A 23,532-nucleotide genomic window follows, 5' to 3' on the forward strand; every position below is an offset into this window, starting at 1 on the left:
CTGATATTTTAACTTCCTGAAAATTTCAGGTTCATATCTTTTTCCTAAGGTACTGGTTGCTATGGACATTTGAAAGATGCAAGGATCAAAACTAGAGCAGTCAAACAATTACATTTTTTAATCAGATTTATCACATTTTATAATTTTGATTAATCAATTAATCGCTTAATAAAAAAGGGTTTTTTAATCAACATTTTTTCCCCCGCCAAATTTGAAGAGCATTATGAGTTATGTGGTCATTCTTTTGACATTTAATGTTATGAGGACGTCTTCAACATTTTTTATTCACTGCGCACAAATTCTCTTTTTCTAATCAGTTAATTACTTGCATTATTTAAAATTGAAAAAAAATGACCGCAATATTTAGACATGAACAAATATTCTAAATGTGATACACAAAACATTTTTCAAATGCTTTACTTTATGCCTGTAATTATGTTTATTGCTCAAATACAACCTGTGCTACCTTAAACGTAGCCACCGCTGTCATGCTTAAGGATAATCTATGGTCAAAATGATTATATGCCTATGCTCTTCCTACGCTGTAAAAAAATAAATAATAATTAAAAAAAATAAAAAATAAAAAACTTTAATAGGAATAGAATAACTTTATTGTGACTTTCCTTCTACTCTCTAATGTGGCTATTACTTAACAGTGTATCAGAATGTGCAGACCCACACTGCTCCTAAGTGGACAAATCGTGTACAACATGAATAGCGCTCTCAATAAAGGCACACACAAACAAGGGCAAGACAGTATAAAATAGGTGAATTAAAATCAATTTGGAGACATTTAAAATTGATTCAGAATCGTACTAAATGAGAATCGTGATTTTTTTTGATAATGGATTTTTTTGGGCACCTAGAAAACGTAAAAAAAAAAAATCTAACTGCAACATTGTTTCTAATAATCTCTGGATTTGTCTACTTTTTCAAATTATTACTTGTACAACATTCCGAGGAAATCACAATATTCTTTCACTGTTTTTTCCTTTGTTTTTTGGCATTGCAAAAGGACTTACTTGCATGCAGCATGCTCAACCAAGGAAACACATGCCATAAAGCACCCAGTGCACACTTCTTTTTTTGCTGATGTTAATGCCAGAGGAGGTTTGGAACACTGTGCTAATTGTGTCAGCAGTGTTGGCAATTACGCACCAGTACTCGATGACCCCACTCTGTAACTTCTGTGGTCTGACACTTGGGTAGCTGAGTTACAGTCCTCCCTAAAAGCTTTGCAAGAATACTACTTGCAGTTGATCGTGGAATACCTGGGAAGATGTGGAATACCTGGGAGGATTGTTTATTGTTGCAATGGTGGAATGATGCAATATTTCACCAATAAATGACTGCAAAGATAGTTAGGTACTTCTGTTTATATATGAGTACTTGTGGTAGAGCGAGAGATGAGAGGAATTGACCCAATTCATGTGTTAAACAGTACAAATAAAAAATAAAATAAAAAATAAAATAAAAAAAGAAGTAAGATGAAGAGCTGAATCGCTTTTATTTCACTCTTAAATCAAAAATACATTTGTAGCCAAAATTGTGAGCGCGTGTGTGTGAAAACAATGAATAGATTCTCCAGAAATAAGACAGCCCTTCAGCTCTCTGATTAACTTGCGGGTTTTTTTCATGTGTTCTTCCTGCCCCCTCTTCTCTCTTGACTCCGTTGTCTCATCTAGTTGTGGCCTTGGAGAGCCTCGGCCATGAACAGCTTCCCAAGGTTCTGAGAGGTGAATTCCTTCACATTCTGGCAGTAGTTGTTAATTTGCCCTGTTGGAAAGTTGGCACATATAATCCACACAACCCACACAAAAAAACCACCAACAGAGGCAAACATGCAACCATTTGTGCACACCCAAACAGGCCAAGGCAAGAAGAAAACAGACGGACAGAAACAGAAGCACAGAAAATATAAAATTAGTAGTGGGAACACAGCAGGATCAGAAAGCTGTCAGGGTGCGGAGAGCCGTACAGCATGAAACCTCAGACAAAGGAGTGATCCACTTGGTGATTGAGCAAATAAACTTTAGATGATAACATTTCTGGATAATAGTGGAGATATGGTAATTATGAAACATATCCAGAACTCCTGTGAGGCGGCAGGAGGAGTTTGTGATGGTGGGGATTTCAATCTTTGAGAGGACGGAAATGTACATATTACGGAAGAGGATTGGTGCCAGCGAAGAGACAAAAAAGTGTGCAGGTTTCTTACTTTATTCTCAGAATTCTGACTTTAAAGTGAGATTTCTCACTTTTTAAAGTCAGAACTTTATCATTTCCGTTGTGACGTAAAACTATGAATTGTGGGGGAAAGTCAGAATTCTGAGATTAAAGCCAGAATTCTCACTTTAAAGTGAGAATTCTGTGATTAAAATCTGAATTTTTGAAAGTCAGAATTCTGAGAATTAAGTGAGAATCCAGCCAGAATTGTGACTTTAAAGTCAGAATTATGACTTTTTAAAGTCAGAACTTTATCATTTCCGTTGTGACGTAAAACTATGAATTGTGAAAGTCAGAATTCCTGAGATTAAAACCAGAATTCTCACTTTAAAGTGAGAATTATGTGATTAAAGTCAGAATTTTTGAAAGTCAGAATTCTGAGAATAAAGTTAGAATCCTGCCATTCTTTCTTTTTTTCTCTTCACTGGCCCTAATCCTCTTCCATAATACATACCATATCATCAACAAAGCATTCAACTCTCACCCTAGTGGATTCACAGCAAATTAGCAATATACTGTGGAGGAGAGAGTGAATATCGTGGAAGCATGTTTTGAATCCAAATCGGTAACCCACACTAAGTGACAATACATGATTGAGTTTCTGGGAAGAAATCCTCCAAGCAGACTCACAATTAAACATCTTCTGCAGAAGTTCAGGAAAACAGGAGGCGCGACCAATGCGAATAAATGTAGGTAGGCCAAGGTCTGCAAGGACAGCCATCAACACTCAGATTGTGAGACACCATAGGGAGCATAGGTGTCAAAGTCCGGTCTTTGATGGCCGGAGATCTGCATGTTTTCAAGATTTCCCTACTCCAGCACACCTGATTCAATGATCAGGATCATTATCAGGCTGATTCAATGATCAGGATCATTATCAGGCTGATTCAATGATCAGGATCATTATCAGGCTGATTCAATGATCAGGATCATTATCAGGCTGATTCAATGATCAGGATCATTATCAGGCTGATTCAATGATCAGGATCATTATCAGGCTGATTCAATGATCAGGATCATTATCAGGCTGATTCAATGATCAGGATCATTATCAGGCTGATTCAATGATCAGGATCATTATCAGGCTGATTCAATGATCAGGATCATTATCAGGCTGATTCAATGATCAGGATCATTATCAGGCTGATTCAATGATCAGGATCATTATCAGGTTCCTGCACAGCTTGCTGATGAGCTGATCATTTGAATCAGCTGTGTTGGAGAAGGGAAACAACTAAAACATGCAGGATTCCGGCCTTCAAGGACCGGACCGGACTTTGACACTTGTGGTGGAGGATTTATCGGCAAAATCGACAAGACGTTTATCACGGGAGACTGTCGCACAGCGTGGATTACCGATTTTGATTCAAAATATGCTTCCACAATCTTCACTCTCTCCTCCACAGTAGATTACTTTTGATACAGTAGGGTGAGAATTGAGTGTTTTGTTCCTGAAAATGAAAAAGTCATCTTTGTTAGCTTGGAAATTGTAAGAATTAAAAAAGTAGTACCATTTTATTGGCTGTTTTATCTTGTGGTTAGCTACCGTCCACCTGGACCTTACTATGGCTTTCTCAATGAACTTGTGGCCGACTTGCTAACTTACGCAGATAATATACTAATTATGGGTGACAGTAAATATTCATATGAATTCCCCGTCAGAAGCGCTTACTGTAGCATTTCAGATAATAAATGATACGTTCGGTTTCACGCAGATAATAAATGTAGTGATCCATAAAAATGCTTTCGATTTGGTACTAACCCGGAGCAACCTTGAATGTAATGGTATTCATTGCCTAGTACTACTGCTACGTCTGACCATTACTTTATTAAATATGAAGTTTTGGCTCATTGCTATCATCCAGACTTAAACCAAAGATGTAGCAGCCACAAGATTAGTTGTTCAACTACTTCAGCGCTTTTAGCTACTACCTCTGGCAACTGATTCCTTTCCTTTATATACTGGTTCAATACATATTCTCATAATTTAATAACTTAAATGCTGTTTTTGTTATCTGCCCTTGATACTATAGCGCCATTAAGAATTCAAACCCGTCCTAAAAGGCTTACACACGTAACCAGAACACAAGCAATCATGTGGGAAACTTGTTGAAATGGCGTGTGACGAAAATTGAGGTCTTCAGTCAAGCATGGTGCTTGCTAAAATATAAAGAAGCTATCGTTTTAGCTTAAACTAATTCTTGTTCTAGAATAATCGGTCTTAATAAAAATAACCCTAATACTTATTTGCTACAGTAGCAATGTTAACGCAACAGCAGCCGACATCGCATAGCTCCCTGCATTCAGCTCACGATTTTATGCATTTTTTTTTTACTAAAAAGATAAATTTTAGAGATGAGATTAAGAACACTGTGCCTAAAACCCAGTCAAATTGCGCAATTTCTGATGTTAATAGAGACAGTATCCCTTGAAAACCTAAAGCCTGGTTCATACGGCAACATTTTACAATTGTTGGCCGACTTCCAGACTGAGACAAAAAAATCACGGGAGTACCAGTTTTGAACGTACCGGGTGTGGTGTGCACACTGCACAATCAACACAACACACACAAACCGAGTTCATTCATGAATGTGACGGGGAAGTCTCGCAAAACCTCTCGATATTAAACGTGACTTGTGAGTCAACAAACGTGCAGTCGCGATACTTCCTGGTTTGTTTTCAGCCCAAAAAGTGACATCAAAAGATAAGGCGTTGTTTAAAAGGGTGTAAATGGATCTGAGTGGCGAGGCATCGCTTGCCCTCGGTGCCAGCGGCGCAGGTTCGCTTCCGACCCGGACAGCATGTTTGTTCGTGTAGTATGTGTGTGTGGATAAAAAAATTTAAAAAAAGGGAGTGTCATAGCGCAAGCATGTACTTTCAGCTGCGTCATGACTGTTTTGAATTACCCACCGACTTCCTCGTCAGCACACTTTCTGTTTGGCTGTGCGGTGGTTTGTCCACGGAGTGAAGTTGGGCCAAAACAATCCAACATGTTGAATATCCCTGATTTAAAGTCGGAGGTCCTTCCAAGGGCCAATATCAGAATGAGTGTGTGGTGTCAACTCACACGGCAGGATTATCTGTGAAGATTATCGTTTGGATGTCAGTGCCTCCCTTACGATTGTCGGGAGGGGAAATTTGGGGCTAAAATCGAGCCAATTTTCCTGCCGGGTGAACCAGGCTTTACACTACTTGCAGGGTTTTTCCTGGCTCAAATTGAGGCAGAGGTTGTACTACCGATAGCAGTCTCATTTTAAGGTATCAGTACTCGCGGCCGTTGTACGATCAATAACTAGAAATTTGAAATTATAGGAATAGAAATTTGCCATTAATTTCATGCAATTTTAAGGAAAAATTTAATATTGGGATATATAGGTCTTTCTTTAAAAAACAACTGTAATTTTTGGGTGGGGAATTTTATGTACAAGTGGCATCAGTATCGATGACATTCTGCTGTTTTGGGGTTTGTGAGATCATGGGACACATGTAGGCATCTGAACACAAGAAATCCCAATCTACTGTATCAAATTATTATGTGAACAATAACCTCCATTTTTGAGCGTGTATACCGGAAAATTGAGGGAGTGCATGAGTACAAAGAAAAAATGCTTTTGAAGGTCGATTTTAGGGGTTCTTATATTATATGAGCGTACCGTATTCTGAAGAAATGACAGTAGTACATAGAGGTACTGTGTTGTATATGTTCCTGTACCTGCAATAAGAAGGGTGTCCATGCGAGGTGGGGGCTGAGGGGGTTTGAACATTTTGCTAATGTCCTCTTCAGGCAAGGCCGCCTCCCCTCTGCTCTGTCGCTGGGCGTTCTCCTGCTGCCGCCTCTGGAGGTACTGCACAGAAGGGCAGAGGAAGAAGGGGCATTAGAGAATGAAAGAGGAAAAGTATGATGACATGACAGTGATGGGAGGTGAGAAAAAACTGCAAAAAGGTAGAAATAATAAAAGCAAATGGAGTATTACTGTAGATAGAATATCAGTTAGCAATGAATGGCAAGTTTTCAACCAGTAACCGATAGTCAGTAAATCAGCAAATTTTCTGCAGTTCCTCTTCATTTGGTGAGAGAGGAGAGACAGGCAGCATCTAGTGGACACTGAGGTATGCTGGGGGGAAACAGTGGGTGGATTAAGTGGGAGGACAATGATAAGGGGGCGCTTCCGATCTAGATATCCAGGCAGCTCTGAGAGGACCAAGTGCAGAACAGGAGCTGGTGGCAGCAATGAGGACTTTTCTGGAGGAGCGGCAGAAAAGGAGGAGGGCTTTCTGGCAGAGCTCAGAGGGCTCCGAGCTTCCTTGCCAGCCCAGCATGTTGGTCAACAGAGGCAGAGCAGGGGGCTGGTAGCACCCAGCACAGCGCCATCCCGGGACACCTTGCTGGACATGCAAACACCAGCTCCTCGGCCGTGTCACAGTACTCCCGCTGAGGCGCCACGCACAGGGGTGAGCCACAGACCACAGCCTGCCGGGCCTGACTACAGAACTTTTGGGGAACCAAAAATCCCACAATTTATGGCAGGAAAAGACATTGAAAATGACCTGCTTCGCTTTGAGCGTATTGCCAAAACCTGGGGTTGGCTGGAGGGTGAAAGGGCGTGTCGCCTGGTGCTACTCCTGACTGGAAAGGCACTTGAAGCCTACACAGCCATGGATAAGGAGAGGGCTCATTCTTACACAGACCTGCAGGCTGCACTCCTGGCAAAGTTTGAGGTCTCACTGGAGTCCTATCAGCAGCTGTTCCACAACCTGGAGAAAACCCAACTGCAACCGATTAAAGGGTCTCTACAGGTGGTGGATTCGTCAGGAGCAAAACTAGGGAGCCAAACTGGAAGGATGGACTCACATAGGACATGTGGGAGGTGCCAGGGGACATTGGAGTCTTGCAAAGGGAGGATGTAACTCTGAAACCATTATTTGCCAAAGTGGTTGGGGGGATGAATATGGCGCAGGGGGATAAAGAATGCTTTGCAATTGACAACAATGTCTTGTACACTTTAACGGATGGGACTAAGCACCTTGTTGTACTGTCTCATGTCGGCCAACAATCATGCGCCTGGCACATATCATGCCTTGGGCAGGACATCTTGGACGCAACAAAACTTATTTGCGCATATCCTCCAGATTATTTTGGCCTTCCATGTATGCTGATGTTCAATTGTTCTGTAAAACCTGTTCTATCTGCCAGAAAAACTTGTCATGCATGTCCACCAGTCAGAACATGCCAACCTCCAACCTCTGCCAGTAATCTCCACTCCATTCAAGCGTATAGCCATGCACATTGTGGGATTGTTGGTTCAAAGCAGTATAGAGGGCACCAGTACATTTTAGTGATCTGTGATTATGCCACCCGGTACCATGAGGCTTTTCCAATGCGCACTGTTACTGCTCCGGCTGTGTTGCGGTGTCTTGACCAGCTGTTTTCCCAGAGTTGGTGTTCCGGATGAGATCATTACGGACCAGATGACCAACTTCACCTCCAGACTCCGTAAGGTAGTCGGTGCCTGTCGTGGCGGCAATCCTCGAACCCGCTGGTGGACACCAGCGGTAAGGGATGCCGTCAAGCTGAAGAAGGATTCCCATCGGGCCTTTTTGGCCTGTGGGACCCCGGAGGCAGCTGACAGGTACCATTTCACCAAACGGAATGCAGCTTCAGCAGTCGCTGAGGCAAAAACTCGTTCGGTGAGGCCATGAAAAATGACTTCCGGACGGCTTCGAGGAAATTCTGGAAAAGCAGTGCACCATTAATACTCTGTATAGTGGAGATGGGGTGCTGCTGACCTCGACTTGGGACGTTGTGATCGGTGGGGAGAATACTTCGAAGACCTCCTCAATTCTATTGACACGTCTTCCTTTGAAGAAGCAGAGTCTTGGGACTCCAAGGTGGGCTCTCCTATCTCTGGGGACGAAGTCACTGAGGTGGTCGGAAAGCTCCTCGGTGGCAAGGCCCCAGGGGTGGATGAGATCCGCCCGGAGTTCTTCAAGGCTCTGGATGTTGTAGGGCTGTCGTGGTTGACACGCCTCTACACCATCGCGTGGACATCAAGGACAGTGGCCCGGGATTGGCAGACCGGGGTGTTGGTCCTGCTTTTTAAGAAGGGGGGCCGGAGGGTGTGCTCCAACTATAGAGGGATCACACTCCTTAGCCTCCCTGGTAAGGTCTATTCAGGGGTGCTGGAGAGGAGGGTCCATCGGAAAGTCGAATCTCGGATTCAGGAGGAGCAGTGTGGTTTTCATCCGGCCGTGGAACAGTGGACCAGCTCTACACCCTCAGCAGGGTCCTCAAGGGTGCATGGTAGTTTGCCCAACCGGTCTACATGTGTTTTGTGGATTTGGAGAAGGTGTTTGACCGCGTCCCTTGGGGAGTCCTGTGGGGGGTGCTTCGGGAATATGGGGTACCGAGCACCCTAATACGAGCTGTTCGGTCCCTGTACGACCGATATCAGAGTTTGGTCCGCATTGCCGGCAGTAAGTCGGATTCGTTCCCAATGAGGGTTGGCTGCCCTTTGTCACCGATTCATATCATAGCTTTTATGGACAGAATCTCTAGGCGCAGCCAAAGCTTTGAGGGTGTCCGGCTTGGTTGCCTCAACATTGCATCTCTGCTTTTTGCAGATGATGTGGTGCTGTTGGCTTCTTCAAGCCGTGATCTCCAACTCTTGCTGGAGCGGTTCGCAGCAGAGTGTTAAGCGGTTGGGATGAAAATCAGCACCTCCAAATCCGAGACCATGGTCTTCAGTCGGAAAAAGTTGGCGTGCTCTCTCCGGGTCCGGGAGGAGATCCTGCCTCAAGTGGAGTTCAAGTATCTTGGGGTCTTGTTCACGAGTGAGGGCAGAAGGGAGCAGGAGATCGACAGGCGGATCGGTGCAGCGTCTGCAGTGATGCGGACTCTGTATGGGTCTGTGGTGGTGAAGAAGAAATTGAGCCAAAAGGCGAAGCTCTTGTTTATCGGTCGATCTACGTTCCTACCCTCACCTATGGTCACGAGCTGTGGGTCGTGACCGAAAGAACAAGATCCCGGATACAAGCGGCCGAAATGAGTTTCCTCCGCAGGGTGTCCGGGCTCTCCCTTAGAGATAGGGTGAGAAGCTCAGTCATCCGGGAGGGACTGGGTCGAGCTGGTTGAAGTGGCTCGGGCATCTGGTTTGGACACCTACCTGGAGAGGTGTTCCGGGCATGTCCCACCGGCGGGAGGCCCCGGGGACGACCCAGGACACGCTGGAGAGACTATGTCTCTCGGCTGGCCTGGGAACGCTTTGGGATCCCGTCGGAAGAGCTGGATGAAGTGGCTGGTGACAGGGAACTCTGGGCTTCCCTCCTAAAGCTGCTGCCCCCGCAACCGGACCCCAGATAAGCGGTAGATGATGGATGGATGGATGGATGCATGTCTTTGAAATGTGGTAGGAGACCAGAGTACCCGGAGAAAACCCACACTGGCACAGGGAGAACATGCGAACTCCACCCAGGAAGGCCAAAGCATGGACGCGATCTCACATCCTCAGCACTGGGAGGCGGTGCTAACCAGTCACTCACCGTGCCGACAAATGATTTATATAAATGCACATGGCAACAAATAAAAGCCAAAAGTACAATCCTACTTCAGAGCATATGTGAATGTCGCCATGGAGTCTTGACACAAGCAAATGTTTGTAATCTATTCGATTCCATTAATCAAACAACCAGCATTTCACCGTGTACGGCTCCAAGGGCTTGTTGATGTAAACCAGGGGTGCTCATGTTCGGTCCTCGAGAGCTCCTATCCAGCCCGTTTTCCATGTTTCCCTCCTGCAGCACAGCTGCATCTAATGATCAGCTAATCAGCAAGCTTTGCAGAAGCCTGATAACGATCCTGATCATGAATCAGGTGTGTTAGTGGAGAGAAACATGGAAAACAGGCTGGATAGGGGCTCTTGAGGACCGAACTTGAGCACCCCTGATCTAAACCCTCCGCAATATCTCTTGTTTACACAAGTAATGTTAGAGGAAAATGAGAATAACATTATCAATAACAAACAAAAGAAAAAACTAGACACCAAATGGCGCCGACTCGCGAGATCACGTCAGCCCGTGACATCAGTGAATACCATCTATAGTGCAGTTCTAAAGTTGTTTAAATAATCTTTTTTAATAACAATAATAATAATAAATTTAATTGATCAGCGCCTTTCATGACACCCAAGGACACTTTACAGGGAAAAGTAAATTAAACTAAGACAATTAAAAGCAAACAGAAAAATAAGGGCACAGAATTATTATTATTTTTAATTAAAAAGGCATAAAAAAACTGTAAAAGGAAAAACTGGCAGGAAATGTTAAGTGGAGTAAGCAGTCCGGAAACAGGTGTGTTTTGAGTCTTGGTTTGGAGGAGGAGAGAGAGTCACTGTTTCTGAGGTCTGGTGGCAGAATGTTCCAGAGCTGGGTGGCAGACCGACTGAAGGCTCTGCCCCCCCATGGTGCTAAGGCGAGCTGGGGGACAGAGAGATAAATAGAGGAGGAGGATCTGAGCGAGCAAGCAGGGATGGACACTTGAAGGAGATCAGAAAGGTAGGCAGGGGCGAGGTTCTGGATGGCCATGCAGGTAAACACAAGAAGTTTGCAATTGATGCGATGTTTCACAGGAAGCCAGTGGAGTTGCTGGAAGAAAGGGGTGATGTGGCAGCATGCAGGGGACCAGTTGGATTTTATGGAGAGCTTTTGGGAAAGGCCGAAGAGGAGGGAGTTGCAATAATCTAAATGGGAGGTGACAAGGCTGTGAACAAGAATGGCGGTGGTGTGGGGGGTGAGGGAAGGGCGGAGTCTGTTGATGTTACGGAGGTGGAAGTAGGCAGTGCGGGTAATGGTGTTGAGGTGCGAATGAAAGGAAAGTGAGCTGTCAAGGATGACATCCAGACTCTTTACCTGGGGGGGAGGGGGAGACTGTGTAGCCGCCGATGGTCAGGAAGAAACTGTTGACTTCGGAGAGGTTGGATTTGGTGCCAAGGAGGAGGACTTCCGTTTTATTGCAATTTAGTTTGAGGAAGTTTGCGGTGAACCAGGTTTTTAATTCAGAGAGGCAAGAGGTGAGGGAAGGGGATGGGAGTGTGGAGTTGGGTTTGCAAGAGAGATAGAGCTGGGTGTCATCCGCGAAGCAGTGGAAGTGGATATTGAATTTGCAGAAGATGTTGCCAAGGGGTAGGAGATAAATGATGAAGAGGAAACAAAGATATATATGCAACTGCCACGCTGCAACGACTTTGCTTCATAACACTCTCACTGCCTTCAAAGATACAGCCATGAAAAAAAGAGAACATTCTTGTTTCTTCAGTTTATTGTTCATTTGAATGCCTACCTACTACAACTAAACTAGAGGTACATTTGTTTGGACCAATATATGAATGACAACAAAAACAGCTCTTATGAGTTGAAGTTAACAGCTGAAAAGGAGTTCTTGATTATAATAACCAAAATCACTTCAGTTTTATTAAGTTATGTTATGTTACGTTCTTACATAAATAGCTATAGCATTGTACTGTCAAAAACAGTCCTTTCGCATTTCCATGTTTTCTTTCGCAAAACAAAAACCAAGTGAGCCCAAATACAGTAGGAGAGACAGAACGAGAGCGAGACAATTTGCGCCCTCATTATGGAAAAGAAACTAGCGGTAAAATTAAAACACCTGCAGTTTACAGTCGGCCGCGGCTTATATGTGTAACAAACTCGAGTATTCCCCAAATTTAGCTAGCGCGGCTTAAAGTAAGGTGCGCCTTGTAGTCCAGAAATTACTGTAATCATCAATCACCTAATACAATATATACATAAAGATACACATGTATAATAATGCTGCTCTGATCGACATGTCGGTCGTTGCCTTTCATTGCTGATCACAAAAAAACGATCACCTGCAGCCAACAAGAGACAAGCATGTGTGCAGTGTAGCTTCCCCTCCACCTTTCCTTAAAACTGGAAATTACAGACCAAAAGGGATGGAAATTTGAAGACAATGTTTAAAAAAAATCTGATTCATCAATTAATAGAAAATAAATTGACAGATTAAAAACCTTTCGATACTACTATTATAGAAGTCCGGTTTTTGTTTGTTTTTTCTCTCGACGTAAAGCTCTGCTCCTCAGCTTTCAGAATCCGTTGGAATAACGTTGCAAGGCCAAACGGTTCAGGGGTTACGGTGATTTGAAAAACATGCATATTTTCCTGTTTCGGACGCTGAGGCAAAAACTCGAGTGTCTGAGGAGTTCCGTGAGGCCATGGAGCAGAGTGAGAAACTACCTTTCCAAGAGGTCTCGATCTCAAGCCCAAAACATGACAGTACTGTATACAAATGAGGAAAGAGTGACGGAGATATTTTCTCCGCCATTAACCCCTCTCTCATGCACGGTGAGTTTTGCAGCCTTCTGATGATTAAGAAGGCTACATTTGTACAAGAAGCATCAGGGTCAATAGCACAAGATTACAGGGAACAAATCTACTAGATGTATGAAAGGTGTAATAGAGCTCACCTTCACCTCCTCTTACAGCACATATTAACTGTATAGAACCGCCAAAAATAAAAAAGCAGATACCATTTAAGATGTGGTTGTGTATGGTACTGTGTATGACACTGCAAAATGTTTAAGTGTGTGCGTGAGGTTCAGGGCCTGTGGTGATGAGAATGTTGGAGGGGGAAGATAATAAATCATACTGGCCGAGGTGTGGGTGATTGGCCCAGGGACGTTTGGCTATGTATGTGTGTTGTTTTTTGCAGGGCTCATGTTGTCAACAGAGATTGGCTCCGAGTTGTTTGACTATTGCACGTCCAGCTGATGCTTGTGAACCTGGCTGAAGATGAAGGCTGAACATTTTCTCAATTCCAATCGCTGAGAGTAATGACAGAATCATTGAAATTGTTTACCGCAGGTGCAAGTTTATATGAACACAGTGAACATCTATGCTACTATTGTGCCCCCAAATGTTCTTTTTCATTATAATTTTCATTATATAATAATTATACAAATAATAATAATAATTATTATTATTATTACTATTATAATTATTACTATAATTACCGATATTATAATACATGTGCATGATACTTGTTCAGTCGCCAGGCGTTGCTGCATTTGATGAGGCTTTACTTGATGAAAATGTGTTAGCCTTCATTAGTCTCCTGTTCGTGCTGAATGTGTGCTCGCGCATTCGTATTTGAACACAGCAAGTTCTTTCCTGCTACAAATTTTTAATTTACAGCTAATGAAGTTTGTGCATTAAATAAGTCTCTGTGGTATTGAAAGAGGATAAAAACAGGGATATGAAAGACTAATTAAATAAAAAATGAACTTTCACCGCAATTGAACTGCTTCGTATCCATTTGCATGAGCAGCCCCAGAGTGTTCACAGTATTTGACAGTAGTAGAACCACGATTCCAATTCAGAAACTTGACTAAATTAATTAGTTCGTTCAGACATCAGAGTTCAAGCTGACTTTATATCGTATGGCAGCCATAGTCAAGTGGTTAAGATTGTCACGTCACCCTGTGAACCCCGGTTCAAAACGATCCTCCCCAGACACATGGCTGCGGTGTCCTTAATACACCTAATACCAAAGTATTAGTATTTTAAATTACGTATAAGTAACATCATTTGAAAAACAGTCTCCGCCTCCCCACTTTTTCATGGGAGAGTGTACAGTAGGGTCTGATGTAACGTCTAACTGGAGGATAAGGTTTGTTGCAGTGTTAATTATAAAAATAAATAAAAAAGGACAGCAGGTGGCCACACCAAAAACAACAGTGGTAGACACGTTCCCTTTGGAACCGCCACGTCACCGGTGGCTCACCTGACTTCAAAATGCATTGCACACGAGATTTCTTCGGATGATACGAGTGATGAAGACGATGAGCCAGATCCAAGTGCCAGACCCTCCAGAAGAGGATGTAAGCTAACTAACCTAAGATAACTAGCTTGCAAGTTCCCGTTTGTTGCCAACGGTATTCTTCATGTTCTTTTAAGGCCTAGATACACCAATCCGACGTCGGCCAAATGTGACGACACCTACCCCCTATGGCGTCCCTCCAGATGTCGGCACGTTGCGTAAAAAAATGACGTAAATACACACCGCACCGACACTGACTATTACGTACCCTTCAGTGCATGTGCGAGAAGTAATTCCGCTCCGTACCATCGGCGGCGGTAGTCATTGCTAAAGGCAACGGGCAAACTCTTTACGAGAATTCGCTAGCTAACAGCCAATCAGTGATCAAATGCCCCAGACGCCGATTCAACATGTTGAATTTGCTGGAAACGCTCCCCAGACGTATTCCAACTTGATCCGACTTCACGACTAATTTATACACTGATCAGACGCTGTCCCACTCCCGACGTCGAATTGGTGTACTAGGCCTTTACATCAAAATTGTACCCTTAAAAGGTTTATGAGGGTGACACTTGAGTCACCCTGGAACCATTACTAGTTCTGTTATTTTGTAAGATTTAAAATACTAGTAAAGCACAGGTCGAACAGCATCATGAAACCAATTGTGTTCAAGCACAACGGAAATAAAAATAAAAATACATGAACAACAGGTTCAGAGAATAAGTCATGGTGATGGAAGTAAAGGAACCGGGCTGTTGCCAGTTGAGGGGTCCAATGAGACACAAATACTTTATTTTTAAAAAGGCACTACTTGGCTAATTTTAGCTTGTAAAAAGTATGACTCACTGCATTGAAGTAACTTTTAAACCTTGCATGTGCCAGTTTAGTTCAAGCCTTCAATGCAGCACCACAGACAGGTATTGCTTTTGTTTCTTTTGCCGAATGGTGAGATGTTCACACATAACAGAACCAATATGAAATGAGGCACAAAGACAAACCGCCTGCTTACATTCATTTTCCCCAAAAGGGGCCGTGAGACAGACAGGCCAAATAATTCAAGCAGACATGAGAAAACTATAACTTAAGAATCCAACATGGACCAGAGAGATCAACACAAGCACCAGTCAAAAAGAAAAGCAATAAATGTATTTTGCACAGCACTTGAAGGAGGAAAAGCATTGATAATGAAAGAAACATCTGTAAGTCAAACTCATAATTAAACTCCAAATAACAGGGATGTGATTTGACCAAAGTGAAATTATCTGAAAATTGAGCCGGGAGTCTGGGGGCCGCGGGCACTCAGCTAGGTCCAGAGCTCATGGGTTTTCCGTGTTTTTAAGTACTTTCAATGCACTCAGATGACAAAGAAATAGACAAAACAACAGCATAAATTTCCAATGTATATTGAACTATCCCATATAAAATTGCAGTTTTAGTCAACTCAAAATCAGTCACATTCAAAAACATTGGACTGCCTTTGCTTTTAAAAACTATCACTGAGAATATCATCATATATATTTACCATGCAATAAATCATTTAATCAATCATTCTTAATTTAATACATAATGCATAACAAAAACATAAAATACCTCATGCAGCAAGCTCTGGTAAAAACACAATCATGCATTCGTCGAATGCATGATTGACTAAGATCATCTCTGTAACTGCATACATCAAGACAGTCAACATATTGAAACCTGAAAAGTTCAAACATGCAGCATTCATTTGAGTTTGTGTCAATGATTAACCATGTTAAATATTTATGGCCATTTTTATTACGTTATAATATTTTCGAAAATTTGATTTCGATTAATTTGAAAAGTTTACCACCGACCTCAAAATTAACGACTCTGTCAGCAACTGATACAGGTTGTTGGGGTGGATCACGTCTCTCTATTACCGCTTCCGATTGTGATGTCAATAAGGGATGGAGGCCGTAAAGTTTTGGAGTTTTCGTTTGGGCACCGAAACTTCCAGCGATGGAATAATTTGTTGTTCTTGACTGGAGTTCTTTCACGTGTTCTCTTTGCGTGACTTTCAAGAGCTTTGAAACCTCTCCCACCATAGTCAATGGTATCATGGCACCAAATGCAAAGCGCTTTCCCGGCACGATCGATCTTCCGAATAAAGTCACTGAACAAATTCGTCACAGTCTTCTTTCCAACATTTGTAGATATATCTTTCTCTAACCAGTCCCATCGAAACTTGTTTTTTACGATCTTGTCAATTTCCTTAACTCGCGGAGCATCTTTGCGTTCGATCACGGACATCTTTCTTTAAACACCCGGCAAAAACGTGTGAGAAATGAACAATGGCATACTCCTATGCCTTTATAACAAGCGCGTTTATTGGTCAACAAACAATGGCATACGCCTATGCCTTTATAACAAGCGCGTTTATTGGTCAACACGGAGACTTCAGCCAATCGCAAGATCAGTTTCATTTCAGTTACGGAAACACTAAAATGGAATGCTGTCGAGAGACGAAATCGGATTTTTTACCACTTAAAAAATTGTAACATTTTATTTTTGGAGATAAAAAAAGCGGAATTCCGCGAATTAGCGGAAAAATCACATCCCTGAAATAAGCTGTTGAATAAAACGGAACATGCAGAGCGGGAGTCAATGAATTTTGAACGTCCGTCATTCGGCAATCGTCAACAGTCAGGGCACACTTTTGTCATCGTCAATCCGTCAATATTGCAAGCCGAACAGCATTGTTATCGTCGGTCCGTCATTCATTGCCTCAGCGAAATGGGCGTGTGCCATGGCATCCGTCACTGACAAACTTAACCTTAACGTCAGGCTCGCATGGAACTCCGTGTTTTAGAAACAGCGCACTGCATAACATGCTTCCAAAGTCATTGTTTGTGAGACAATTACTGTCATGGTTTCATGAAATAAAATTCCAAACGTATTAAAAATACAAAGCAGGAACATATCTACAAACCCAATTCCCCAAAAAGTTGGGACACTATACAAATTGTGAATAAAAACTGAATGCCAATGTGTGGAAGTGCCAAATTTCAATATTTTGTTCAGAATAGAACATAGATGACAGGTCAAAAGTTTAAACTGAGAAAATTTATAATTTTAAGGGAAAAATATGTTGATTGTAAATTTCATGGTGCCAACAAATCTCCCAAAAGTTGGAACAGGTAGCAATAAGAGGCTGGAAAAGTTAATTGCACTTCCACAAACAGCTGGAAGACTAGTTACCACTAATGAGGTCCATTGGCAACTTGATTGGAGTATAAAAAGAGCTTCTCGGAGTGGCAGTGTCTCTCAGAAGCGAAGATGGGTAGAGAATCACCAATTCCTCCAATGTTGCGCAGAAAGATAGTGGAGAAATATCAGAAAGGTGTTTACCAGCGAAAAATTGCAAAAAGGTTTAAGTAATCATCTACAGTGAGTGCATAACATCATCCAAAGATTCAGAGAATCTGGAACAATCTCTGTGCGTAAGGGTCAAAGGCCGAAAAATCATACTGGATGCCCATGATCTTCGGGCCCTTAAACGGCACTGCACCGCAAACAGGAACGCTTACTGTAAGGAAAATCACAGAAAGGGCTCAGCAATACTTCCAGAAAACATTGCGGGTGAACACAATCTATCGTGCCAGCCGCCGTTGCCAGATGAAACTCTACAGTACAAAGAAGAAGCCATTTCTGAAGCAGACCAAGAAGCGCAGGCGTTTCTCTGGGCCAATGGAGTGTGGCATAGTGGAAACCTGTTTTGTGGTCAGACGAATCACGATTCAAAGTTCTTTGTGGAAAACTGGGGCGCTATATTATACTGACTAAAGAGAACAAGGACAACCCAAGTCAGTTCATAAGCCTGCATCTGTGATGGTATAGGGTTGCATAAGTGCATGTGGCATGGGCAGCTTCCACATCTGGAAAGGCATCGTCAATGCCGAAAGGTATATTCAGATTGGAGAACAACATATGCTCCCATCCAGGCATGGTCACTTTCAGAGAAGATCTTGCATTTTTCAACACGATAATGCCAGACCACATGTAGCACGAATTACAACATCATGGCTGCGTAGGAAAAGGATCCGGGTTTTGAAATGGCCAGCCTGCAGTCCACTACTTCACTTATACAGCACATTTGACGCATCATAAAGGGAAATGTGCAACAAAGGAAGCCCAAAACAGTTGGAACAGTTAGAGAGACACGTGTTAGACAAGAATGGGACAGCATTCCTATTTCTAAACTTGAGAAACTTGTCTCCTTGATCCCCAGACGTTTGCAGACTGTTGTAAGAAGAAGAGGGGATGCCTCACAGTGGTGAAAATGGCCTTGTCCCAATTTTTGGGGGTGATTTGTTGACACCATGGAATTTAAAATCAACATAGTTTTCCCTTAAAATTATACATTTTCTCAGTTTAAACTTTTGACATTTTCTGTATGTTCTATAAAAATAAATTTGGCACTTCCAGATAATTGCATTCAGTTTTTATAAGTGTCCCAACTTTTTAGGGGCCGTTTTGTTCATATTAATATTATTATTATTATTAGGGCCTGAGCAGCTACCGCTGCGAGGTCCCTCTTGTTTTTGTAAGAATTATTATTTTTCTTTGTAGACTCTCATTTTTTGGGACCTAAACATTTACGAAAACTCACCAAACTTTGAAAACTCCTTGGGCTCGGCGAAAAATTTGGTATTATGAAGTTGCCATCACAACATAACATATAGCCCCCCTAGCGTGGAAAAATATGCACCAATCCCGGCACGTTTGACCGAGGGCTACAAAAATTGGCAGGCACGTGAAGTGCCCTGAGACACACAAAAAAGTCATTGGAAGCCATGTCCTAAAATGTACAGTAAGTGAGCTATGAATTTTTGAATGTCGAATTTTGGCCCATTTTTTAACATTCACGGTGGTCATTCTTTTTGCCCATTTGCCAACAGTTTTCATCCGATTTACTTTTAACTTGGCATGTATCATCTCAAGACCTGGGACAACAACTGGGAAAAAAATCTTGACTCTTTGAAATGCTATATGACGGGGCGGGGCCTAAAATGTTGTCTTTAATACTTCTTTCATCAAAAAAGAGGAAATGCTTAACAACTCCGCTTTACAAGCTCCAAAAAATCCCAAACTTCTCATGCATCTTAATAGTCACAGCCTGAAAACATCTGTTAGATAATATTTGGTTATACATGTAGTGCCACCTAGTGGTGACAAGAAATGTCATTTTAAATTTTTATCTATTGAGTGATCCAGTTTAAATTTTGTCAGAAAAGCCATAAGATGTTGATCATGTCCAACACCGAAAATCGTAACAACGGGGGGGTGCCATCGGTTGGGGACCGCGGTATAGAGCAGTGCTGCGGTCCCCTGTCCGTGTCCCCGCCTCCCCCCCCCTATTTTTTATTTTATTTTTTATTTTTTTTTAATGCACCACATACACTCAGTGACATGCTTGGGAGGCGGGTGGATCGGAGCGTGGGAATATCATTTCCCTCGGCTCCGGTTCACCTGCTCCTAATTTTAATGCACCACACACACACACACACACACACTTGTATATACACTGGGTGGGGTCACATTCACGGTTTAGGGGTAGAGTTCGCCAGTCGGCGAGCTGGCGGACTCAGTAACAGGGGTTAACTTTCACAAAGAACGCAGGGGTGACGACCGGGGCCTTTCCCCGCTGGGCCTGGGGTTCGGGGGTGTCGGCCGACCTCCGGTGCCCCCATCTCCCCTTCTGCCTCCGGTGTTCCGTCCCTCCACGCGGCAGGGGGTGGGCCCTCTCCGCTCCGCTGTCCGGCCCCTCTTCGGCGCCGGTGCCTGGGTGCGGGGGGTCCCCGGGGCTGGGGGTAGGGGGGCTGCTGGTTGGTCCGGGTGGGGGGCGGCTTTGTTGGGGGGGTGGCGGGGGGGTGTCTGGGGGTTTGGGGACCTGGGGGCGGTTGGGGCTGGGTTGGGGTGGATGGGGGGCGGGGGGGTGCCTGGCGGGCCTGTAATGCCCCATCCTGCTGCGTTGGGTCGGGGGCGCGGGCCGTGTTGGGGTGGGGGGCGCTCCTGCTCCTGGGTTTGCTCTCCGGCCGGTGTCCCTGGCGGGGCCCGGGGGTCGTCCTTTGGCGCTGCCGCGGCCTGGGGGGCCCTGAGATGTTGCGCTTGCCCTGTCCTGGCAGGGGTCGACGGCTCCCCTCTTTGGTGGAGATTTTCATGCATGCCAGATCCACCACACCAGCATCTATCGAAACTCAGACACAATCTGCTTCCTCCTCAGGTCATTGAATCGGTGGAGGCTGGTGTCTGTGGATCTCACTCGGCTTCGTCTGTCCTTCCTTCCTTTGCACAGTCTCCTTCGGTCTCTTGAGGTCTCCCTGATTTTTTTTTTTTTTTTTTGGATTTGTTGGAATTTAGATGTTTCTGGGGTTGGGGAAGAATTCTGGTGGGTGGCCCAGTGGGTGGTGTCTGGTCGGTGCTGGATTTCACTTTCCTTCTTTGGTCCCCTTGGGTCTCCTGACGGCGGTGTTCGGTTTAGGTGAACGGTATGGGATTTTTTTTCTAATAGATTTTTGGTGAGCTAACAAATACACGCACGCATGCACGCACTCACATACACATACTCACCCACATACAAAAAAAAAAATATATATATATATATTTAAAAAAATATATATATATATATATATATATTAAAAAAAAAAAAAAAAAAAGAGCAATGATGATGACATTACCGAATGAACAATACTGAGCTCTTTAAAAGAAAAAAAGAAAAAATAAATAAGAAAAAAAATGTAAAAAAAATTAAAAAAAATAAACAAAAGGAAAATCGTAACTTTTCGCCAAAGAGCGTGGCCGTTACGGTGCCGCAAAGTTTGATGATTCACCGTGACAATAAAAGCTGCGTTAACTTGACCCAGATGATCCTATCTTCTCATAATTTCCCACATTTGATGAGAGTCCAGGTCTGAATACATCTACGAACTTATATTTATTCGTACTGATAGCGCCACCTACTGGCATTTTTTGTAATTTCTTTTTGTTACATTTTTTCTTCTACTTTTTTCTCCAACCACGTTAACTGGATCTACCTCATATTTGCTCAGAATAGTGTTTAGGCCTTCATAATGTCATAACACGAAGTTTGTGATTTTTCGCGAATTGCTGGGGGCGTCACCAAGAAAACAACGCCAATTGTAAGGGCCTAAACATGCACAGAAACTCATGAAACTTGGCACACATCTGGCCTGGCAAAATGACCAATATTTTACCGTGTATTGGGCGATTTTTACAAAAATTACTCACTAGCACCCCCTGGAAATTTTTAACGAAGCAGCCCCGGTTGTATGTTTAAGCAAGATCTACGGAATTTTTTTGGTATATGAGGGAGCCCAAGACCTACAAAAAAAATTTCTTGGACGCATATGCTAAAATTAACAGGAAGTGAGTTACGAATTTTTGAATGTCCGTTTGTTGCACATTTACAGGGGGCCTTCTGTTGCCCATTTCTTCTACACGTTTGATCCGATTGACTTCAAACTTGGCCTGGACCATGTCAAGACCTAAGCCAACAAAAGGGGAAAAAATCTTGAGTTTTCAAAATACTATATGACGGGTCGGGGCATCATATTTTTAGTTTCATATTTTCTTTTCTATGAAATACGAAATAACTCCTCGGTACATGCTTAAAAAATTCCTAAACTTCACTTGTATGTTTATAGTCACGACCTGAAGGTATCTCTATGACAATAGTCAGTTATAAATATAGCGGCACCTAGCTCTTGGGTCGACAAAAAAAAAAAAGACGACACATAAGATATTTTCATATTTGTACAAAATGTTGATACTTTTGTAAGTGTGATAACTGAGTCATTTATGAATATATTTTTTACTTTCGACCACTCAAAATTTTTTGTGGCATCCGACCTATCCATTTTGATTATTGAACGATATGGACTAAAGGTTGCGGTGGATGATGACATTCGTCTTGCCCTTTCAAAGCTGCGGGGAAGTTTTGACAGTCCTTCTATTGTTTGCTGGTTAGTAGCAAAAACCGTCGGATTCTTCTCCGCTAACCTGGGGTGGAAACGTAAGAGTTGCTGTTACACGTTTTTCGCTAGCTTTTTACCCCGAGGAGAAAATCTGACGCTCAGTAACTTCTGCTGCCGCCATGATCTTGTGCGGGCGGCAGGCGTGTCTTTCACTTTCGTGTTCCTGTCATTAAGTTATTATGGAAAATAATCATTTTTGAACATTTATGAATCGTAATCAAATCGTCAAGTGTTGCATCGCAATGAAACTAATAATCGATGTTTTGGCACACCCCTAATATATGTATTTTAAAATCGGTGCAACTGATTGCCAAAAAATAAAATGGACACTGATTTTGAGGGTCTTAACATTGAGCAAAACTCATTAAGCTTTGCACACATCACACCTGGCAAAAAAAACAATCCATAATATGTAAAGGTTTATTATGCTATTTTCAAATAATTTCTGCTTCGAATGTGCCACAACCCAAACGTGCCAGTACCCCAACATGCAAGTAACCCATAGTGGCCCGGGCTGCGAGGGGCCTTTATAGCTGCTCGCAGCTCTAGTTTGGAATTGGATTTGTAAGTAAAAAGGTTTTATAATTGTGAAGAAGAGTCATGGTGCTTTGTAGACTATGTGCCATTAAATGCAGTGTGTAAAATGGAGATGACTGATTGGCTCTTCGCAAATGTAAACTGGGCCAAGAGCTCCACTGGCCGATGACGTCACATTACAGCAATTCCAATCGGACAAACTGCATTACACTCAATTAAATAAGAGTGATGTGCTCGTTTACTAGTTCAATTTGCTCGTTGAATGTTTTTAAAACAAAACATCTATTAATTTATTTGTATCTGCACCTTTGTAGGCATATTACTCATATGCATGCTGTCATCTGGAGAGTTCATTTGCTACTTGGCTTACAGTGTCTGTGGGTGGTGTGTATTTGCTTCTATGAAGAAAAGTTTGTGTGTGCATATGTGTGAGAATTACCTGGTGCTTCTGCTGCTGCTGTTTGCTCAGATTGCGGCTGTAGGTGTTATACTTGACAATGTCTTGGTTCATGTCATCCACCCTGTCCATCAGCAGCTGAAGGCTCTTCTCCAAATGGTTACTGCAAGAAAGGTATCCATTATTCACATTATTTTGCTCTGCTATTTACACATTTTCATTTACCTACAATGGCTTTCATCATACACCCCTTTAGCCCAATCTGAACATAGGATTGCTCAGTGATCTCGTATATAACACATACAAACATTAAAACAGTTGTACAGTCTTCTGAAGGTCTGCATTGCTTCAATCAACCTCTTTTGCAGGTTATAATGACAATAAAAGTAATAATAGGGATGCACGGAAAATTGAAGGAGAACTTCCGGCCATCAGTTTGTGCCCTCAATGTCAAACACTCTTGGATCACGCAGCAGGACAAGGATCTGAAACACACCAGCAAGGCC

The 23,532-nt window shown here is 42.8% G+C and overlaps 1 protein-coding gene across 1 annotated transcript in view; it reads right to left on the minus strand.

Moving 5' to 3' along the window:
* Positions 1 to 1,483: 1,483 nt before the first annotated feature.
* LOC147171798 (eukaryotic translation initiation factor 3 subunit H) overlaps positions 1,484 to 23,532 on the minus strand; it is a 92,733-nt gene continuing 70,684 nt past the window's right edge. Inside the window, exons 6-8 of the mRNA XM_086079605.1 lie at positions 23,069 to 23,189; positions 5,939 to 6,071; positions 1,484 to 1,776 (exon numbers count right to left, since the gene is read on the minus strand). Coding sequence (XP_085935731.1) covers positions 1,682 to 1,776; positions 5,939 to 6,071; positions 23,069 to 23,189 — 349 coding nt within the window. The 3' untranslated portion in view covers positions 1,484 to 1,681. The remainder of the gene's footprint in view (positions 1,777 to 5,938; positions 6,072 to 23,068; positions 23,190 to 23,532) is intronic.

This window comes from Leptonotus elevatus, chromosome 6 (assembly GCF_054856555.1).
Source record: "Leptonotus elevatus isolate MCC_2025b chromosome 6, RoL_Lele_1.0, whole genome shotgun sequence".
NCBI classification, from domain to species: domain Eukaryota; kingdom Metazoa; phylum Chordata; class Actinopteri; order Syngnathiformes; family Syngnathidae; genus Leptonotus; species Leptonotus elevatus.